General features: G+C 43.4%; 2 protein-coding genes across 6 annotated transcripts in view; one reads left to right on the top strand and one right to left on the bottom strand.

Moving 5' to 3' along the window:
• LOC119705000 (high affinity cAMP-specific and IBMX-insensitive 3',5'-cyclic phosphodiesterase 8A-like) overlaps window positions 1–1,751 on the top strand; it is a 161,846-nt gene extending 160,095 nt beyond the window's left edge. For all 3 annotated transcript variants that reach the window (XM_038146877.1, XM_038146875.1, XM_038146876.1), the window contains exon 26: window positions 648–1,751. The gene's annotated coding sequence lies outside the window, so the exon portion shown is untranslated. The remainder of the gene's footprint in view (window positions 1–647) is intronic.
• On the bottom strand, window positions 1,598–18,294 carry FSD2 (fibronectin type III and SPRY domain containing 2). 3 transcript variants are annotated; one of them, XM_038146885.1, is made up of 13 exons: window positions 17,749–18,294; window positions 14,998–15,811; window positions 14,822–14,917; window positions 13,485–13,718; window positions 12,415–12,437; window positions 11,337–11,458; window positions 10,186–10,341; window positions 9,229–9,363; window positions 8,335–8,488; window positions 7,813–7,946; window positions 6,103–6,235; window positions 3,718–3,894; window positions 1,598–2,995 (listed from the first exon to the last, which is right to left on the bottom strand). In XM_038146885.1, the coding sequence occupies exons 2-13, from the start codon at window positions 15,769–15,771 to the stop codon at window positions 2,743–2,745; spliced, it is 2,391 nt and encodes a 796-aa protein (XP_038002813.1). In that variant the 5' UTR covers window positions 15,772–15,811; window positions 17,749–18,294; the 3' UTR covers window positions 1,598–2,742. The 3 variants fall into 3 exon arrangements, with proteins under 3 accessions (XP_038002813.1, XP_038002812.1, XP_038002811.1); XM_038146884.1 differs by having other exon boundaries at window positions 17,737–18,294; XM_038146883.1 differs by having other exon boundaries at window positions 17,438–18,294.

An 18,294-nucleotide genomic window follows, 5' to 3' on the forward strand; every position in this document is an offset into this window, starting at 1 on the left:
GAGCTTCTGTCCTCTGCAGAGGATGGATTTTACTGTGTGCCAGTAAATGCCCACAAGGAAAAGCAACAAAGAAGAAAAAGATCCAACAGATACCTGGAAAAATGCAGCTTGTAGCACATTATGTTAGAGACAAGGACAACTCATTTTTAACTGACTGTTGCCCTACCACATGATGTAGTTCAGCCAGAGTTCCTGTAAACAGGCCAGAGGTAAGAACGGGTTTTGCCTTATCTGAGCTAGCTTTCAATGCAGAGTAATAGATCTCAGATCAACACAGTTGTCCAAGTTGAGTGCTATACCCAGAGTTCCAAAAAACTGAATACACCTGGTGAATAAACTGAAAGCAGAGACGTGCAGCATTGGTGTGAACTTAAAGCTAAGTAGACCTCTGCAGTGGAAGTGGTGGCCTCCCTGTAAAGGATTTATATAAAGATTGTTCAGAGCAACAGCTGGTTCTAAGAAACACACATTGTCAAGTTTCCTTTGCTGTATAAATATTTAAGTAGTGAGATTTGGATTCATAAGGGAGGAAAAGCTTGGGCTAGTGTCAACAGGTGAAGCTTTTATTAAACAGAAACATGCAGACTCATTTCCCTTACTGTTTTTAACCTAGAAACCAATTATTGTGTATTTTTTCTTTCTTTCAGATCGTTGTCACTGCCTTAGCAGTCCTGTGCTGTGCCTGGCGATGAGCATGGGGCCATTCTCCTGAGCAGACTGCTCTGTACTCCGCTGCTGGAGTGTAACAACGGAGCTGTTTGGTACCTGTGCAGTCCCACTGCAAGGGTGAGGGTGAACACCTCAGACACCCTTGTATGGCTCAGAAAATCTGCACAGTCCAGCAAGAGGGTTGTGAAGTCCTGGGGACTTGCCAGTTCAGTTCACTAATTGGAAAGTATTTGCCAGGTTACAGCTGTGGTTTGAACACTTGAGGTGAAAGCTGGTGGTGGGGAGTGGAATCATGGATTCACCAGCAGCCTTTGTGCATTAGAGGCTCTGTTGGGAGGTTCAGATATCCTCATACCTCTGCTCTCATACCTGTGTGTTACACTCTTTCAGGTATCTACTTGAAAATAACAGTGGGGCTCTCAGTTTTTGGCAGATCGGAGTAAAACGTGTTCCAGTGGGTAGAAGTTGGACCCAGAGTCAAGGAGTACATTTTTAAGCAAAGAATGGTGCTATCTCACCACTTCCATCCCCTGCACAGGAGCTGTACCCTAAAGGTGCTGTTCTGTGGGATGGCCATGCCGGCATCAGCAGGGCACACATGGCCAAAGCTGCTCTGCTCACTGGCAAACCAAGCAACTGAGTCTCTGGCCTGCTTACAGCAGGTCTGACAAAGTGACCATAACAACCTTTTTTTGCCCTGAAAATACTGTCATTCCTGGTAGGTTAAGAAATGATGCTGTGCTGGTATAGCTCAGTGTTGCTAAGCCCATCTTCTGAGCCTTTTGAAACAGATACCCAAGAGCAGTTGATATTATAATCACTGCTGTAGTGACATACTCAGCTCCTGTTTTTGTGGTTTCTAAAGGCCTGTTTTGGCAAGACTTTTTAAAAGCTATTTGAGAAAGAACAGACAAGCTTTTGATACACAGTTCTGTGTAAAATCTCTTCAGTTTTTCCAAAGGCATTTATTTGTAGAGACCCTGCATATTGTAGAGGCCACTGCTTGTTCCTGGTGATTCCCTAGAATGGAAACCTGAACCAATGATTATTGTAATGAATGTGCAATAAATCTGTGGAAAAGCTTCTCTGTTAATGACTCTTGTTTGAGTTCAGGTAGTTTTGACATACATGGCTGAGGCTGTTCAGAGCTGGCCAAGCCTGCTTGACAGGCAGGGCCTTGATTGGTGTCTGGCAATGAAACCCAAACAAGGATGTCTCAACTGAATGCTGGGCCAGAGTCCTTCCAGCCTCACTGGACACACAGCTTCTAGGGCACAGCATGGAGTGGAATTCTTCAGAGCTGAGGGGGAGAACAGATCTGTGAGTGTGGAGGGAGGGTACACCCAAGTGGAGGTGAGCACAGCTAAAAAGAAGCGGCTAAAAATGTTGCTTAAGGTTTTTCTATAAGGACAGTCAAGCACTGCAAAAAGCCTGTCTATCTTTTTTTCCCTGGGTGAATGAATGAGAAGCATTCTGTAAAAATGGCTTAAATTTGAGACTGTAGTGCAGGCTTGGGTATTCCAGAAAGCCTGACTGGGTACGTAGGCACAAACAGTTCACACACAGGGGAGGTGTATTTGATTATCTTGTGTCACAACAAGAACACTTGATTGGGAGATCAGCTTCATGGCTGGAGTGTTTTCAGCTCCAGCAGCTGTACAGTGATTTTGCCTTTTGCTATTCTTGTTTTTCTTTGAGTTTTTAGCTCTTGGGAAAACTCAGGAGTAGAATTAATGATTGTTTTAGAACTGGGAAGTTCCCTACACTTCAGGTGGGTGTGGGGGAACCTGTGATCCAGCTGCCACTGCAGTGTGGTGACAGTGTCACCTCTGAGAAGGAAGGTGTCAATTTCTAACAAGAATTCTGCGATGCTGGTGGCTCTTGGTTGACCACAATGGCTTTTTGCTAAGATCCTCCCCAAGAGGATGTAAACTCCTAAGGGCTCAGGCTTGGCGCTGGTTTGGGTCAGGGTCGCTTTGCTCTTACTAGGGGGAAACAGCTGGTTCATAGGGAGTGTGATGGTGCAGTTAATGCTGAAAGAGGGCATTGCTCAGGGCAGCTACGGAACACAGGTTATGGCAGGGCAGTCCATGGGGGTGTTGTAATTCCAGTATGTATCCTTAAGATACCAGGTGTTTCCAGTGCAAAGCAGGGGTGGACATAATGCTGGAAGTGTGAGTTGAATGTGTGAAGGTGCTGGGCAATATCTGCATTGAAAAATGACAGTCTGCAGTTCTCGTAGTCCAGCAGGATGCCAATCCTTCTGGGAGGAACAGTAATTCTGATGTCAGGTGTCATCCCACTGTGGAGGAATTCATACTTGTGCCTGCAGGCGAGAAGAACAAAGAGCTGAAGGCACCCTGGCTGCTCTCAATGGGAAGAACTTTGTGCACATAGGTGCCAGGTTGCTCATGAGAGTCAAAGGCAGTGTTGGTAATGTACCATGTCCAGGGGACAGCCAGCAGTGCAGCTGAGGCAAGAGGGGAGCTGGCATTTCTGCAGGCAGGTGTGAGATACTGCCATAGGTAGGACAGAGATCAAAACCGGTTGGGTTTAGCCAGATATGTAGTTTCTGTATTACATAGATCTACTACTCTGTCTTCTCTCCGAGGTTTTGGTAATGTTTACAGCTAAATTGTGCAACTCTGATTTTATTCAGATTTGTTCCTGCAATTTCTTGTTTCAATGTGACGTCTCATTTCAATGGGACAATGTACCACAGAGAGATCCTTCAGCTTGATTCACTAGCACCCTCTCAGAGTCAGTGGAAATGGTTGCTTTGAAGATGCAAATTGGCCAAAACACAAGTTCTGAAGCAAGAAAGTTGGGCAAAATAACCCATGCCAAATGCTTCTGAAACACCCTAAAAAAGCAGGAGGGTTTGCTTAAGCAGTATCCTTTCAACACCAGTTTACAGGGACAGCGGTGGAATGTCAGAGGCCCCAGTGCCTGGTCTGAGCTGATACAAAATCTCTGGCTTCTCTGCTGCCCTGCCTACATGTGTAAGAGTTGTTCCTGTCAGAGACCTGCAGCCTCCACAGCCCTTACCTTGAGGGTGTGATGATGTGCCTCATGCACCAGGATGAGTTGTTTGCCCCCAGGTGACCATGTCTCGGAGTGTTCTCAAAAGCCACACCAATTCTGTACTCTGTATCTTCCTCAACTTCCACCTCCCAGTAATGCTTTCCTGGAAATGGGATCAGACTGCCCAGGATCGCAATATCTCTGTGGGAGACAGGAATATGTGTTTTGGCAGGGGCTGTCTATAGTGCTCCTTACAGTGTTTAGATATGTTCAGGTATGTATATGCCTGGACACTACATAGCAATAAACAAAAGCCACTTCTGCTGTCACCTTAGCAGTGCAGTGTGGATTTTTGACTCCAGTGAAATCCCCTTGCTGAGGAGCTGACACCCAACCTTCAGGTTTCTTTGTGACACTTGCCCTGTTCTTACTTGTGGGTAGCTTTGTAAAATGAGTGCCCTAGGCACTTCCAGGAAGATGGAGAACAGCATCCCATAGTGCCTGGGTTTTCTGGAAAAGTTAATGCTTGTTAGGAAAGAGTGCTCTAGTGAACCCCAGCATAGCAGGGGAAAAAAAAGTACAGATTTTGCATTTTCTTTCCCAACAGCCCAGGGTTTTGAACGTCACTCACCATTGGAACTGAGCACTCTAACAGCATGAAGTTCCTGGGGCAGCTGGGGAGGAGGAAACCTGTCTACACTGGTTCCCTCTGTGTTTGGAGAGATTAGGAAGAATTGAACACAGTAGGAGAACTTGTAATATGCCGGGTACCTGGGCCATGAAATGTGTGATAGGAACCATGCAGAAAATAACTCTTTTGAAAGTTGTGCAGTAGAGACAAAGATAATGTACTAAGAGAGACCCTTCAGCTTGATTTACTTGGCACGGTCTTGAAATCAAAGGTACTGGGTGCTTTGAAGATGCAAGTCTGCAAAAAGCACAGGTTCTAAAGCAAGAAAATTGGGCAAAATAACCCACTCCAAATGCTTCTGAAACACTCTTAGGAGAGCAACATGAGTCCTGTAAGCTTGCACCTCAGCTTTTTCTTAGGAAAAGTACATGGTGTATCAGCTGTCATTGTCAAGGGGGACAGCAGGTTTCAAACACACACAACTTTTATGTTTCTGTGGTAGTGTCTAAAGTTGTAAGTTACAAAGGAAGAGGATGTTGCTGGCAGACACTGAGGTCTTCTAGGCAATGCTGAGAGGGAGCTGCACTCATCATTTGGAGGGCCTGTTGCGTGAGGATGGGCAGACACAGCACAACAGCTGTACTCTGCAGCTGCACTTGCTTAGAGCAAGTGTACAGTTCATTGCAAGTGCAAGTAAATGTCTTGGGAACAACTTAAAGGCCGCTGAAACCAGAATTCAGAGGGGCTGTGTTGCTACAGCTTGAGAAGGAAAAGGAATGATGCAAAATGGATGGGTAAACACCTGTGAACAAAACATGACCATAGCAATGAGAGCTGCAAAGCCACCAAGGCAAGGCAAACCTGAGCTGCACTGAAGAAGCAGTTAGGAAATACATCAGCCACCCAAACTCAGGAGACCACACAAACTTCAGAAAGAAGAGTTTGCCATGTAATTTCCTCGGGAGCTTTTTTTCTTTTTTTTTTCCTTTCTTTTTTCTTTGGGGTGTTTTTTTTTTTTTTTTCAGTTGTTCTTTTTGTTGGGTTTTTTGGGGTTTTTTTGGTTTGGTGGGTTTTTTTTTCTTTTTTCAGTATCTTGGTTTGAAGGAGATTTGTGGAAGTTCATAGCGGTACCAAAACCTCAGCCTTTGAATGAGATGAGTGCCATGTCTGGCTGTTTATGTGAAACATAAAAGCATCCCATAGAAGTAGGATGAAATCCCATTTAAGATTACCATGATGGCTTTAATGAAAAGGATCACCAGTCTCCCAACTCTTTTCTACCAAGCCTTCTAGTAGCACTGCATTTCCATGGAGGGAATTGTAGACTTGTAATATCCTGCAGTGCATGTCCTAGTTATGTGGTGTTTCTGTGGTTTTGACTGGAAATAAGCATTTTTGGCAAGCTTAGTCTCTCACTTCCATGGCAAAGGGCCTAATTCTTTTTTGAAAGTAATACCAGTTGGTCCAAGCAGTTTCAGTTCTATTTTTCAGCAAGAGGTAAGTTTTCAGATCCCTCTCCTTTCCTTAGCATTTGTTATGGCACCTAAATACCTGTTCAAATTTAGCTCAGTGTGCCAGACATGTAAGTAGGCTTGTACATAATTGTGGCTGCTGTATCTGTAATCCTATTTAAGAACTTGCATTAATTTCCAAGTTCCAAAGAGCAGCTGGAGAGAGAGATTTCAACTCAAAAAATTAATCAGAGCTGCTGAAAGCCCCATTAGACATTTCCTGGCATCTGTTAAAAGAACCAAAGAAACTGAAATGCCCCTGTATACCTTGTAAAGCTGTTATCATAGACAGGCAGATCACACTCTGGGTTTTCCAGTTCATCACATGAAATGGTAAATCCATCATCTAGAATTGCCAGTAAAGGATGGGCTGTGTCCTCATTAAGGTAGAAGCAGGTGCCTGCAAGAGAAAATGCCTAAGGATAACTCCAGTGTCTCCTTATAACATTAGAATTGCAGCAAGGGTATGATGAAATGTTACTTGGATCCACAAAAAGATTCACTAATGCTCTAGAAAGAATCTGTGGCTGGCAATGAGAGGACAAAATCATATTTTTTAAATTTTTCTAATAAATGTCTGTTTTACAGCTTAACACTGTTTAGTTTCAGCCTTGTGAAAAGTAGGGGACTTAGCCTGGTTTTGAACCCTACCAGGGCTCAAAGCAGCAGGCATTGTGTAGGAAGTAGCTATTCAGAGATGAGGAGTCCTCCCTGCAATGGACGGTCTGGTTTCAAGTAATCTATTTTCAATCACTGAAATGAGAAAGGAGGCTTAAAGGACTCTCCATGGCCACACCCACCCCCATAAATGCTGGGCAGTTTGAAGAGAAAGGATCCCTCATGCTTCAGCACCTCCCTTGTCAGACCAGCCCTCAGAGAGGTAAGTCCAGCCCAGGATAAAAGTGTTTCTGCTTTTCTTCCTGCAGAGACTTCACAGAGCAGGTCTGACACACTGGGGCCTGAGGAGCAGCCACGACTGGCACAGCTGCTGTTTGTAGTTGGTGCTTGTTTATCCACCCCAGAAAAGATCAAAGGCCATTGACAGTGTTGGAGGTGGGTTCTTGCAGCCGACAGATCAATTTGCATCAGCTGTTTGCATAATGTAGACTCTGAGAAGATTAATCTCCCCATGGTAATCCCAAATGAAATCATTATAATCAAACTGCAAGTTACTTCATTGCAAATACAATACAAACAATGACAGGGCAATTACAGGCATGTGCTGCTGAAAACAAACACACGCTGTGCAAACAGAATGGGCAATTTCAAATATTGAGCTTGATTTAAGCAGTTGGAATACACACAAACGATGGTAACACAATGACAGTTTTCCTCTCCAGGGATTTAAGGATGAGCATTTCTTTTCTGTGGTGTCACTGCTGTGTGGCAGACAGGTTTTTTACTAAAGCATAACTTTGTGTGGTCATCTTGCTGAATAAATACAATTTTCAAACGTCTCACAGAAGGTAAGGGCAGAAGAGACACAGGTGAGGTGTGAGTGGCATGGGAGATTTGAGATGAGCAGTGAAGTTGCAGTGTCGTTGTAGCAGTGATGAAGGTGAGCACTGATGCAAGCTAAATGGCTCAAGAAAGTGCTGTCTCAGCCCATAATTTCCAGCAGCAGCCTCATTACATGGTAATCTCTGAAGTGAAATCACACTACAGCTTTCCTCATTGGTGTGTCAGTACTTTGCAGGCTGGCAATGCGTGGGTGTTGAGTTGACACTGTCTTTTAAAATGTTTAGAAATTAGTAACTTTCAAGCACCAAATGCACCAGACATCAATAATATAAATTACAGAGCTAAAGCAATGCACTTGTTAATTGCTTTTTTCATTCCAGAAAAGGTTACCAGGTGTGTAATTAGATGTAAGAGATTAGGACCTGGTCCAGAGACCATTGAAACCAGCAGGAATCTTTCTGTTAAGACAATAGATGCTACAATAAGCTGCTGGAGTTGTTCCAAGCTGTACAGTACCTGTGGTGTGTATCAGGACAGGTTCACTTCTTTCGCTGGAGCCACCCAGGTTTTGGGCTCGGACACAGATGCGATACTTTTGTGTTGGCTGGAGGCGAATTAGGACTTCACAGTTAGGGATCCCAACAATAGATCTACAGAAAACAAATCCATGGAAAATGACAGGGTAGAAAACAAAGGTAGGCCTTTGAAATTATTTTTCTGAGCAACAAGGAAGACAGTACACTTCAACTTGTCTTGTAACCAATCAGCAACATTTTACCTTGTACAGTTGTCAGTAGCAGGGCAAGAGAGAGTGCCACAGACTGCAGATTTTTACATTTGCTTCTGCCCTTTTCCCATACCCATATTTCTCATGCAGTAATTTCTGATTAACATTTTACAACTAGTTTTACTAAGAAGTTTGTTTGTAAATGTAAATTCACCAGAAGGTCATGGGTCCTTTCTTAGTCCTAACTGATGTCACATCATTGAAATGGTTTCATCTCTACAGGCCATGGGCTCAACAGAAGAGTAACTCACTCAGTAATAATATCATCATTTTCTTCATCTGTCAGCTTGGACAATTCAACCGTGTAGGAATCAACAGGGTTAATGTCTCTGGATTCCCAGCACACCAGTGCTGCATTTTCACAGCTTTGGATCTTTTTATTCTTTATGGTTGGTGGTGAAGGAGCTAAAAAGTAGGGAAAAGAACAATTCTAAGCTGTTGCTTGAAGATGTTTGCAAACAACATGCTTTGAAGACAAACAAATAGAAAAATGTTCTGACTAATACTGTGTAGGTAAAGAAAACTGCTTCCCCAATGGACAATAAACAGCAGGTAGAGTGATTAACAGTACTATTTAAAGACTTCATTTAGACTATAAAGGTCCCAGGAGACTTAAACAGAGAAGTAACATAAAGACTGATTACACAACTGTTTTCTATCATTAGTTTTATCTTTGTCATAAAGGTGCATCTCTTCTCTGCTCTGAGATGCCAAAGACATCCTGAACAAGCACTTGAAGGTTTCACACTAACTTGCTCAGTCTGATGTCAGGATTTCACACAATGTCCTAGACTGAACTGCAGTTTAAAAGAACAGCATAACAGGTGAATCCACAAAATACCTATAGGCCAATAAAAGGAGAGCTGGGATTCATCTGGCAGAACCAGGAAACTTGAACCCTATTCACAGTTGGTCTACATGCCTGCATTTAAATAAGTTACTTTCTCTCTCTGCTTCTGCCACTCTAAAACAGGGATAGTTGGCATGATAGACTCTCCAAATAAAAGTAGGGAATTCCCATGCAGTCAGTAGGCTTACATCAGAAGAAAGAAAGTGCCCAGAAAGCATTACTTGCATAAAATTCAGAGATTATTTTGAATTTCACTATGAAGGTTACAAAGCTGTATGAACAAAATATTTTTTACCTGTTACATAAACTGCTCTTTCACTTGGTGGACTGATACCGGAGGCATTTAAAGCACTGACCCAAAATTCATACTGTGTATTTGGCAACAGGTCAGTAATGGTGCAGTATGTTTCTTTGACTTTTAGCGTATGCTCTGAAATGACAACAACAAAGCATTTACAGTGCCTTTACACACTTGCCCACTCTTTCCCAAAGGTGCATCACACAGTGGAGTTGGGGTGCATTGTTTTGGGTGCTGAGTTCAGGAGAGCTCCTTGTGCTCCACACCCTTTGATCAGCTGTCAGACAGTTTCACAATGCCTTCCTCTAAAGCTGCATAAATCAGATGGGACAAGAGCTGAAGCTATTTTACTGCTCATTTCTCACTCTTCATCTTACAGAATTCGGATAGTTTCTGCTTTTCTTTCTCAACTGGCCACTGGCACTCTACTGGCTTCCACTTTTGAAGGTTCTGCAAGAACAGTATTAGCAAAGCCAAATTTGTCACAAGGCTGAGACATTTTGGTTCTGTGTTTTTTTTGTGTGCCTGTGCATCTTAGGGAGTTAGAGACTATTATTAGCACTAAGATAAGCTGTAAAATCATCTGGGGGTTTCAGTTGGAGTGCTGATGAGATGATGATTTGCTCTTTAAAAATACTGTGCTTTGCCATGGATGCAGCATGTGTTCTAACGCAGTGCCCACCCTCCAGAAATCCTCGTGACTCCATCCACTGTCCCCTTCCCATTCCTGCTATCCCTGCTGCTGCCACATCCTGTCTTTGCTCCCGTGATGGGTCCTGCTGCAGCTGGCAGCATGGCAGACCTGGCAGGGGAAGAGGGACAAAGCAGATGGTGGTGGCAGATATGACAGATTTGGTGGCAGACAGAGTGCACAACATATGCAGGGGCACTTTGTCATCAGCTGGCTTTGCCAGTGGAGGGCTGAGGTGTCCCCTTGGGGCCAAGCCTCCTTACCTGCTTGCCCATCACTGTGCCTCTCGTTGCTCACCGGTTGGTAGCACAGCTGGTAGCACTCCACAGTGTCATCCGAGAAGAGGCCCCAGCAAACTCTCAGTGAAGTGCCAGTTGCTGCATTGGGAGCCTGGGGATTGATCACAGGGGCACACGGAGCTGCAGAGGAAAAGACAGGTCAGTTTTTGAATGTATAATCATGGTTTGTTGTACCTCTCCTCTCACAAAGGTGTTTGCACAAAGCCTTGGCACTGAAGAGGGTCATATTCCTCCATTCCTCCCACATGGAGAAAAGTCAGGAGCTGACTCTGCAATTGCAGATAGTAATCAGGTCACTGGTGTGTGAGAACTAGTCTTGCTTCAAAACAAAGTCAAACCAATGAAATAAATAAACTTCAGCCTACCCCTCCTCTGTAAACTCAGCCTCCCCTGCTCTGAGGGTTCCTCCAGAGAGCCCAACATCTGCCATGCCAGCACTGCTGCCAGCCACCCCCGGGATCAGGGAAAAGCTGTACAACAGGGGGGCATCAGCACAAGCAAACAAGTACTAAATGCTGTTTTATGTTAAGAAAACACAGTATTGGGTGTAAAAAGAAGAATAATGTTCTTTCTGCCCATTTGTGATGCACCAGAAAATATTTAAAATTTTAGGTGTTTAGTTATTCCAAATTTGTTTATGCTGTGCTGTCTCCTGTGGATTATAAGGGGAAAATGCTTGCTAAATAGCAGAGGAATAAGTCACTGACATCTGTTTATCAAGAGAAGCTGGATAAGTTATTTAAAGCAGTCTCTATTTTGTTCAAGAAACTACAAGGTAAGACAAGTTATCACTGGCTAAGCATGCCTGACCCCTCAACAGAAGGGGGTAATCTTCATGAGTCTTCTAGGAAATCATCCAGCAAAAGCAAGGAAGTCCCAGTTTAGCAGTAATTCTGGTAATTTTATATTGGAAACAAATGGAAAAAAAATCCAAAAATATCCTCCAGTGTCCCTGTGTATATATAGGCAAATTAAAAAAAAAAAAAAACCTAGAAGGAAAACTAGGGAGAAGTTAATTCTGCCTTCACAGATCTCCTTTAAAAGAAGTAATGTTTAATACATATCCTTAATTTAATGTAAATAGGTGTGAAATAATCATCAGTTGGGAAGAGTACCTGGAATAGTATTAATGGAGTTCATTAGTTGTTCAACTTCAGAGACATCTATGACCCGCTCTTCAAAGTCTGGCAGCGTTGAAAGCTCTAAATCCACTTCTTTCTTTAAGAATTCCTCCAGCCTGTTATTGTAGGGCACGGGGGGAAATAATGTCTAATTGGAAGTACCATAGTGTTAGAGGTATCTGTCTATGATGTCTATTTTCAAGAGAATAAGACCAGCAGACTCCAAATTAACATCTATTTCCTTAAAACACCGTTTTCATAGCTGTACAAGCTCAGCCTCCTCCTGCCTTTGGCTTGGAGATACGTGGCCATCAGTGCCCCAAGATGCCAAAGAGAGCTGGCTGCTGCTGCTGGGGCTGAGGGCCACCCTGGTGTGCCCTGCTCCTGCAGAGAGCAGGGGAGTGGGGTGTGCCCAGCACCTCCCTGTGGGAAGCACCCTATTAGCTCCATAACTTCCATTATTTTGAATTTACACTATTACTAATTCATGACCTCGTGGCTCTAGGTGTTGTAAATTTGAAAGAAAGGGGTATCTTTTCTCTGTGCTTTCATGAGCAATAACAGTCAATTCAGAGAGCGGTTTTTCCATAGGATTTAGTGTGCCCTAAGACTTCTTCCAATTGCTCCAAGATTTTTCAGTATCTGTTCTGAGCTCCCACAGCTTGACTTTCTACCCCACTATATTAATGCATAAATAAGCCTGTTACAGTATATTTAGGGAGCTCAATTTTAGTCTCATTTGGATCCAGAGTGGTTATTTCAAGAGCTTTAGCAATCCTGTTTCTCAGTGAAATTACTTCCTTATGACTAAGCTGAAAACACTGATTTATTCAGGCTCTAACTCTCCTTTCAGATTTCTTGAAATTGGATCCAAACACGTGTTGAGTGTTAAGTTTCTTAGAGCAACTTTTTCTGATGCACTTTAAAACAAAAACACTAAATATTTCAATAGCTCTAGTGGCTTAGACAACATTTGTGTGCCTGAACAAAGTCCAGAGCACCCAAGCATCTCCAATAACCCGTCAAATTAGCAGGAAGAAATGTGACACAAAATCCCAGACTGTGATACTACCTGTCAACCATGGTTACTGCTGCCTGTTGGAAAAAAAGGACAGAGTGTTAGAGGTAGAAAAGTCCAGAGTCTACATCATGCTGTTGACCTGTCTTACACAAATTGCCCCAGATGCAATACTTGGAATGAAGTAATTGGTTCTCACCCAACTGAGAACAAAGCCAGCCCTTTCTATTGAAGTGGACAGATCTTGGCTGAATTTACAGAAAGATAATGAGCAATATCAGGGAGTCATCAGTGTCTGTCCATCGAGACTTTAGACCAATTCTTCCCTTGGCTGTCCAAAGTGCCAACAGATCCCTCACAAAACCCAAAATCAGCTGGGCAAAAGAACTCAGCAAAATGATCTGTGCTGGAGGGAGTCTGAGCAGTGCATGTGACTGGAAGGCAGATGTGCAGAAGTACACACAGAAGTAGACTAGGTGGTGTTCTGAGATTTGTTTGTTGTCTGGTTTAGAAGTTACTGTCACTGTGCTACAGAAATGCTCCCACCCACCTTAGTCACAGGACAGCTCAGGTGAGAGCAATCACTCATCATCAGTGAAAATTCTGATCTTTTTTTCCAATTATTTTTCTACCTGCCAAAGAAAAATAATCTTCTTGACACCACCTCAAGAGTGGGATTTCATCCATCACTTTGCAGGAGCTTTTGACATATTTCAGCTGAACTTTCCTCCAAAATGAGCAAGAAAAGGAAACATCTTCCTAAGTGGTTACATCAGCCTGCCTGCTGTGAGCCCAGAATAGAGCAAGAGAGCTGAGCCTGCACAAGGCAAGGAACACTAAGTGCTTCCAGAGTTTCCCCAGATAAGCATTTCAGCAAGATATCTTCTCTCTGAACCCCAGTGTGCCTCACGAGTGAGCATCCAAATTACAAACTTCTGCTTCTGCATTTTGCCCCCATTGTGTTTCCCTACTAAGTCAATGCCACCATGCCAAGCACAAGGAGCAGTGACAGCACCACGGACTGAGCACCCCAAATTCCTCTTAGCAATAAGGCTGCTTGGGACTTCTCAGACAGGGACTACTTGCAAGCAGCAAAAAGCACTTAGACAGTTAAAGCTCTTTACCTTCATAAATTCAGCTTTGTCATTTTCCAGGAAAAGCTCCTGGGTTTCATCTGTCAGCTCCTTGCAGGTGTCAAGATGTTTCCCACAACTGACCAGCTGCTCATACAGAGCTTCCAGCTTCTGCCTCTTCTCTTCTCCCAGTGCTTCCAGCTGCTCTTCATACTTCTGAGCAAGCACTTGCATGGCATCATTGTAATGCACCTCAAAGTTCTGCTCCTGCCTCCCAAAATTTTCCTGCAAGGAAGTATTTGAGGGTTTGTACCTTGGCATCAAGCCTGATCCACAGGTCATGCAGAGGAAAATCTTACTCTGGTCTGCTTAAACTTCTCCTTACCATAGAGGTAGTATGTCATGATTTAATTCACAAAACTAGGACATGGTACCAGTACACAGGAGCTGTAATTTGATTTATGTGCATTTTTAGGGGTTTACTCTGATCATTCACCCCCCACCGAAGCACAAAAGTGTTGGATTTTGTTCCAGACATAAGAGCAACAGAAATTACAGCAGGAACAATGATGTAAAGCAGCCTAAAGCCAAACCTAAAGCAGCCTAAACCTATACCCACAACTAGGGTATATCCTAGCCATAATCTCAGAAGCATTTCCACCAACACAGTGAAGCACATCCTTCCATGAGAGATACCATGGCAACTCAGTGGGATCTGTGGATTTGTGCTGAGGGAGCTGGGTTGCTAATGCTGGTATCCTCACTCACAGCTGGAGAAAGCATTAGGAAGGAAGATTTAAGGAGCAGGCAAGTCAAGGAGCAGTCCCAGCAGCTGCTCACTGTTCAGGCACCGATGTCCTCCTGTGCCACATGCAGCAGAGAAAAGACTGCAGTGCCTTGAGTTATTGCTTCAGTTTGAACTGGCTGCCAGCTGACCTCCTTCCCCTGGGGCCATGTTGACAGCAGCCGAGTGGGAGCACAACTCTTGAAGTCATCAGCTTGAAGCAGCTGGTCCAAGGATTTGCCTGGATCTGACACTTCTGTGAATGAAGCTGAGGGAACACAAGGACTGCACTCTGGATGGACTAGTCAGATCACAGCTCTTTGGCCATTTAAAGCTAAGATGACCTGAGTGGGGGTAACTTTATATCTGAATGCAAACTTCTGTGCAAATTATAAATGTGGTTTTACTAGTCCACTCAAAAAAAAAAACAAAAAAACTTTAGGATGAGTTTTCCTGAGTACTTCAGTCTAGACAAACCATAACTCTGTGCTCTGTTACTGTAAGTACTCACCTCATTAACGACTGAAGACTATGAATGGCAGTATGACTGTCAGAACCATTTAACCACCCTACCATAAAGTTAGCCCAAGAGAAAATGCCTTACCTCCACAGTGATGAAGATTTCCTCCAAATGGCTGGCAACATTTTCCATCTGAGCAATCTGTTCTTCCAACTTGCACATGTTTTTATGTATCTCCTCCTACAAAATACCCAGTGTGATTCTTACTCTGTCTGAAGACTGAAGACTGAGGCGCCACAGTACACCTGTGTTACTCTCACCTTTTCAATTTCCACAGCACTGGGCAGCTGAGCAACCTCATGATCCTTGTGTTCACCAAATAGTTTGTCAAAAGCTCGGATTGGTATCTTGCATGTGGAACAAAAAACATCTGCTGCTTCTTCCTCTTCCTCCTCCTCCTCTTCCTCCTCCTCCTCCCCACTCACTGCCTGACTGTTCCACTCGTCTGACATGCCGCCACTGCTTAGCCCCCCTCTGGACCATATGCTACTCTCAGCCTCATCATCTGCTCTGGCTTTGCTCTGATTTTCACCTTGAGAAGCCTCATCAGGAAGTCCTTGTTGCTTTGTGCTTTGACTTGGGTCTTTCACTGAAGAGCTGCTTTTTGATATGTTATATACGGAGCCTTGTGATCCTGCTCTTTCTGTGTGAGCTGGTGGCCATCTGCTCTCCACCTTCTCCAGATGTCCTCCAAGAAGCTCAAGCTCTTTTTCTCTATCCTCATCAAGTCCATACATCTTAGCCAACTCTGCAACCTCCTTTTCCAAGTCATAGCCAGCTTCTTGTGGGCGCTGAACTTTTTCACTACTCAATGCAGATTCCCGTCTCGTATCCCCCAGAGATCTGTCTCCTCGACCAGAGGGCTCTTCAGGAAAGATATCAAACCTCTCCTTTGATCCATAAAGATCCATGTGATAAAAGACCAGACCTTCAGTCTCAGTGTCACTAGACTCTGGGACTGGTGGGGAAGCTGAGTGATGTTGTGACTGGCCGCTAGTCTCACAGTCTCTCGTGCTGCCAGATCTGGATGACATTGGTATCCTCAGGGAGGCTTTTGAGATGATGAGACTCGAGCTTGTAAAAAATAAGAAAGATCTTTAGCTACATACTTAGATATCAGGATTGAGTTTTTCTTGCTTAAAAGTATATGGATAGAATAGGTTTGGCTGAGGACTGCTCAGGTCCTGGAAGTAGGTATAGGAAAGACCAAAGTCAGCAGCTTCACTCCCTAAGAGAAGCTTGTGAAGGGAAGCCACAGGAAGCTTTTCTTCTTCTCACCTCAGTGCAAAGCACAGCAGAGAGCTGTCTCTGGTGTGTGTCCTCTTTTCTGGGTACCTCATCTGTGACCCTGATGCCTGATTTCCAAACCATAGAGCAGCCCTGTCCTCAGATAAACACTGCGACTGTGCTTCAGGCACAGTTAGTGCTTTCTGTGCAATTGAAAATGGCCTGGTTTGAAGCCTGCTCACTCTTCAGCTGCTGTCAAGCATGTTTTCTGAACTGTCAGTCACGCATGATGTAGAATGTCCTCTGTTGTGACCACTGATGCCACAGAACACACTAGTAAATGCCCTGGAAAGTCCTGGTCTGTATTTTTCAAGTTGCCATTCTTAATACTGAAACTTGAGTGAAAGTCTTGGGTCCTTTCTAAAAAATATCACAGAGTAAACATACTGCCCTTTGGGGCTTCTCATGTGCTGCAGAAAATATACATTTTAATGTATAAAGCATCCAGTAACTGGGGAGCAAGGCAGGCCATTGACCTCTGGACTGAGAGATGCCTGCTCTGACCCAAACCTTGCACATTTTGTCTGTTCTGTGGAAGGAGGGAGGTGTGAAAAGAGCATGTGCAGGTGACATGCAAAGCTGTATGATAAAGCAGATACATGTGGGATAACATTAAAAGTGCAAATGCAACTTTAATGTTGATTCCCAAGCCCACTCTTTCCAATCAGCCTGTATTAACAGCAGTGAAATAATGCCAGTAGAGAGTCAGAGCTCTCTCTGAGCTGAAACATCCCCACAGCCCTTCACTGCCCACCAATATGAATGGAATCATAGCTACAAAACTACTCAGATCAATTTTATCAGCAGTTTAGTACCACAAGCAAAAGACCTCATGGAAAGATTTCAGTTGAATATCAATTAATCTGTACTTACATCTAGTCCTAGGTAAGTGAAGCATATGAAAGCTCTAAAATCACTTTCTCACAGAAGAAGAAAACCAAAAGATCGGTCAGACATCAGTGTTACCAGAGCTTCTGCATAAGCTTTCATGTAAGTTTGCTCTCAAACTACTATTTATGGTCCTTTTAGTTTTGAGTAGTTGCTATTACCTCAGATTTATTTCATCAATATTTTACCAATTTTCCTGAGAAATGCTTGGCTAACAGAGTCAACACAATCAGTGACTTTATAGAAAGCAACTTCTCAAACCAGTGAAAAATACTGAGACATTTTGCACTCTCTAGCTTTATATCCCTGGCTGAGTCCAGCCCTACAGATCTGTAAAAAAACCCACACAGAAGTTCTTAGTTTGTCTTCTGGCACGGCAGGCATGGGTGTGGATTCTGCAGTTAGCAATATCCTACTATGGACAAAAACACTGAAGTTAGGCAGAAATACTACTTACACTAAAGGCAATAAAATAAATCATGCAAATTCTAACATTTTAAACAGAGAAAAGGTCTTAACACATACCAGAAAATGTTGTCTGGCTCCCGCAAAGACTTTTTTCCCCATAATTAAAACAATAAGGCTTGCTTCAAAAGATACTACTAATTAGAAAAGTGAATTACCATTTATTTTTCCTACCAAAATGAAATTAAATCAATTAAAATTAGCATAATTAAGCTTGTCTGCAATCCTGCTGCCTAAATAAGATTTTCAGATGATTGCTCAGTGTTTGCTTGCTTTGCAGGCACAGATAAAATTACACGAAGCACGTTTAGATCCGTGACCGTCAGTTATCATAAATACATAACAAAGAATGTTACTACCTAAAAACTTGCCTTCTATCTTAAGACGTCATAAATTCTTCTGATAGCTCAGATGGCACCAAAGTTAACTTCTATTCCCCCTAGTAAAAATTAATTCACACGAAAGCAATTCCTTGCCCCTTTCCTATAACTGCAGCTGGGAGACTTATTGCGGTAACCTTACCCTTTGAAATCTTTGCTCAGATAGGGGCATGCCAGCAATGAGCAATGGCACAAATATAGATGTGCCCCGTCTGTCCTTCAGCAGCGTGCTGCTTGAGTGTCACCAGGATGAATGTCATACTCTGAGAACAGGCTCTGAAGTACTTCGAACAGCTACAGAGAGCCCTCACTAAAGCCAGAGTACCCTCTCACTTTTGGAGGTGGTATTAATAAACACTGCAGAATGCATTCATTGCCTCTGGGTGTGATTTCCAAGGCCGGGGTGTTAGGCAGAGTGTCCTGTGTGGGATACACAAAACGTGCAAACAACTCACATGGCTGGACATGTGTTTACAGAGTTGCACAACTTAATGGAAGTACCTGTTCTGTTCTTTGCAAACACTTACTGGTAAAGTC

Source organism: Motacilla alba, chromosome 10 (assembly GCF_015832195.1).
Source record: "Motacilla alba alba isolate MOTALB_02 chromosome 10, Motacilla_alba_V1.0_pri, whole genome shotgun sequence".
Taxonomy (NCBI): Eukaryota; Metazoa; Chordata; class Aves; order Passeriformes; family Motacillidae; genus Motacilla; species Motacilla alba.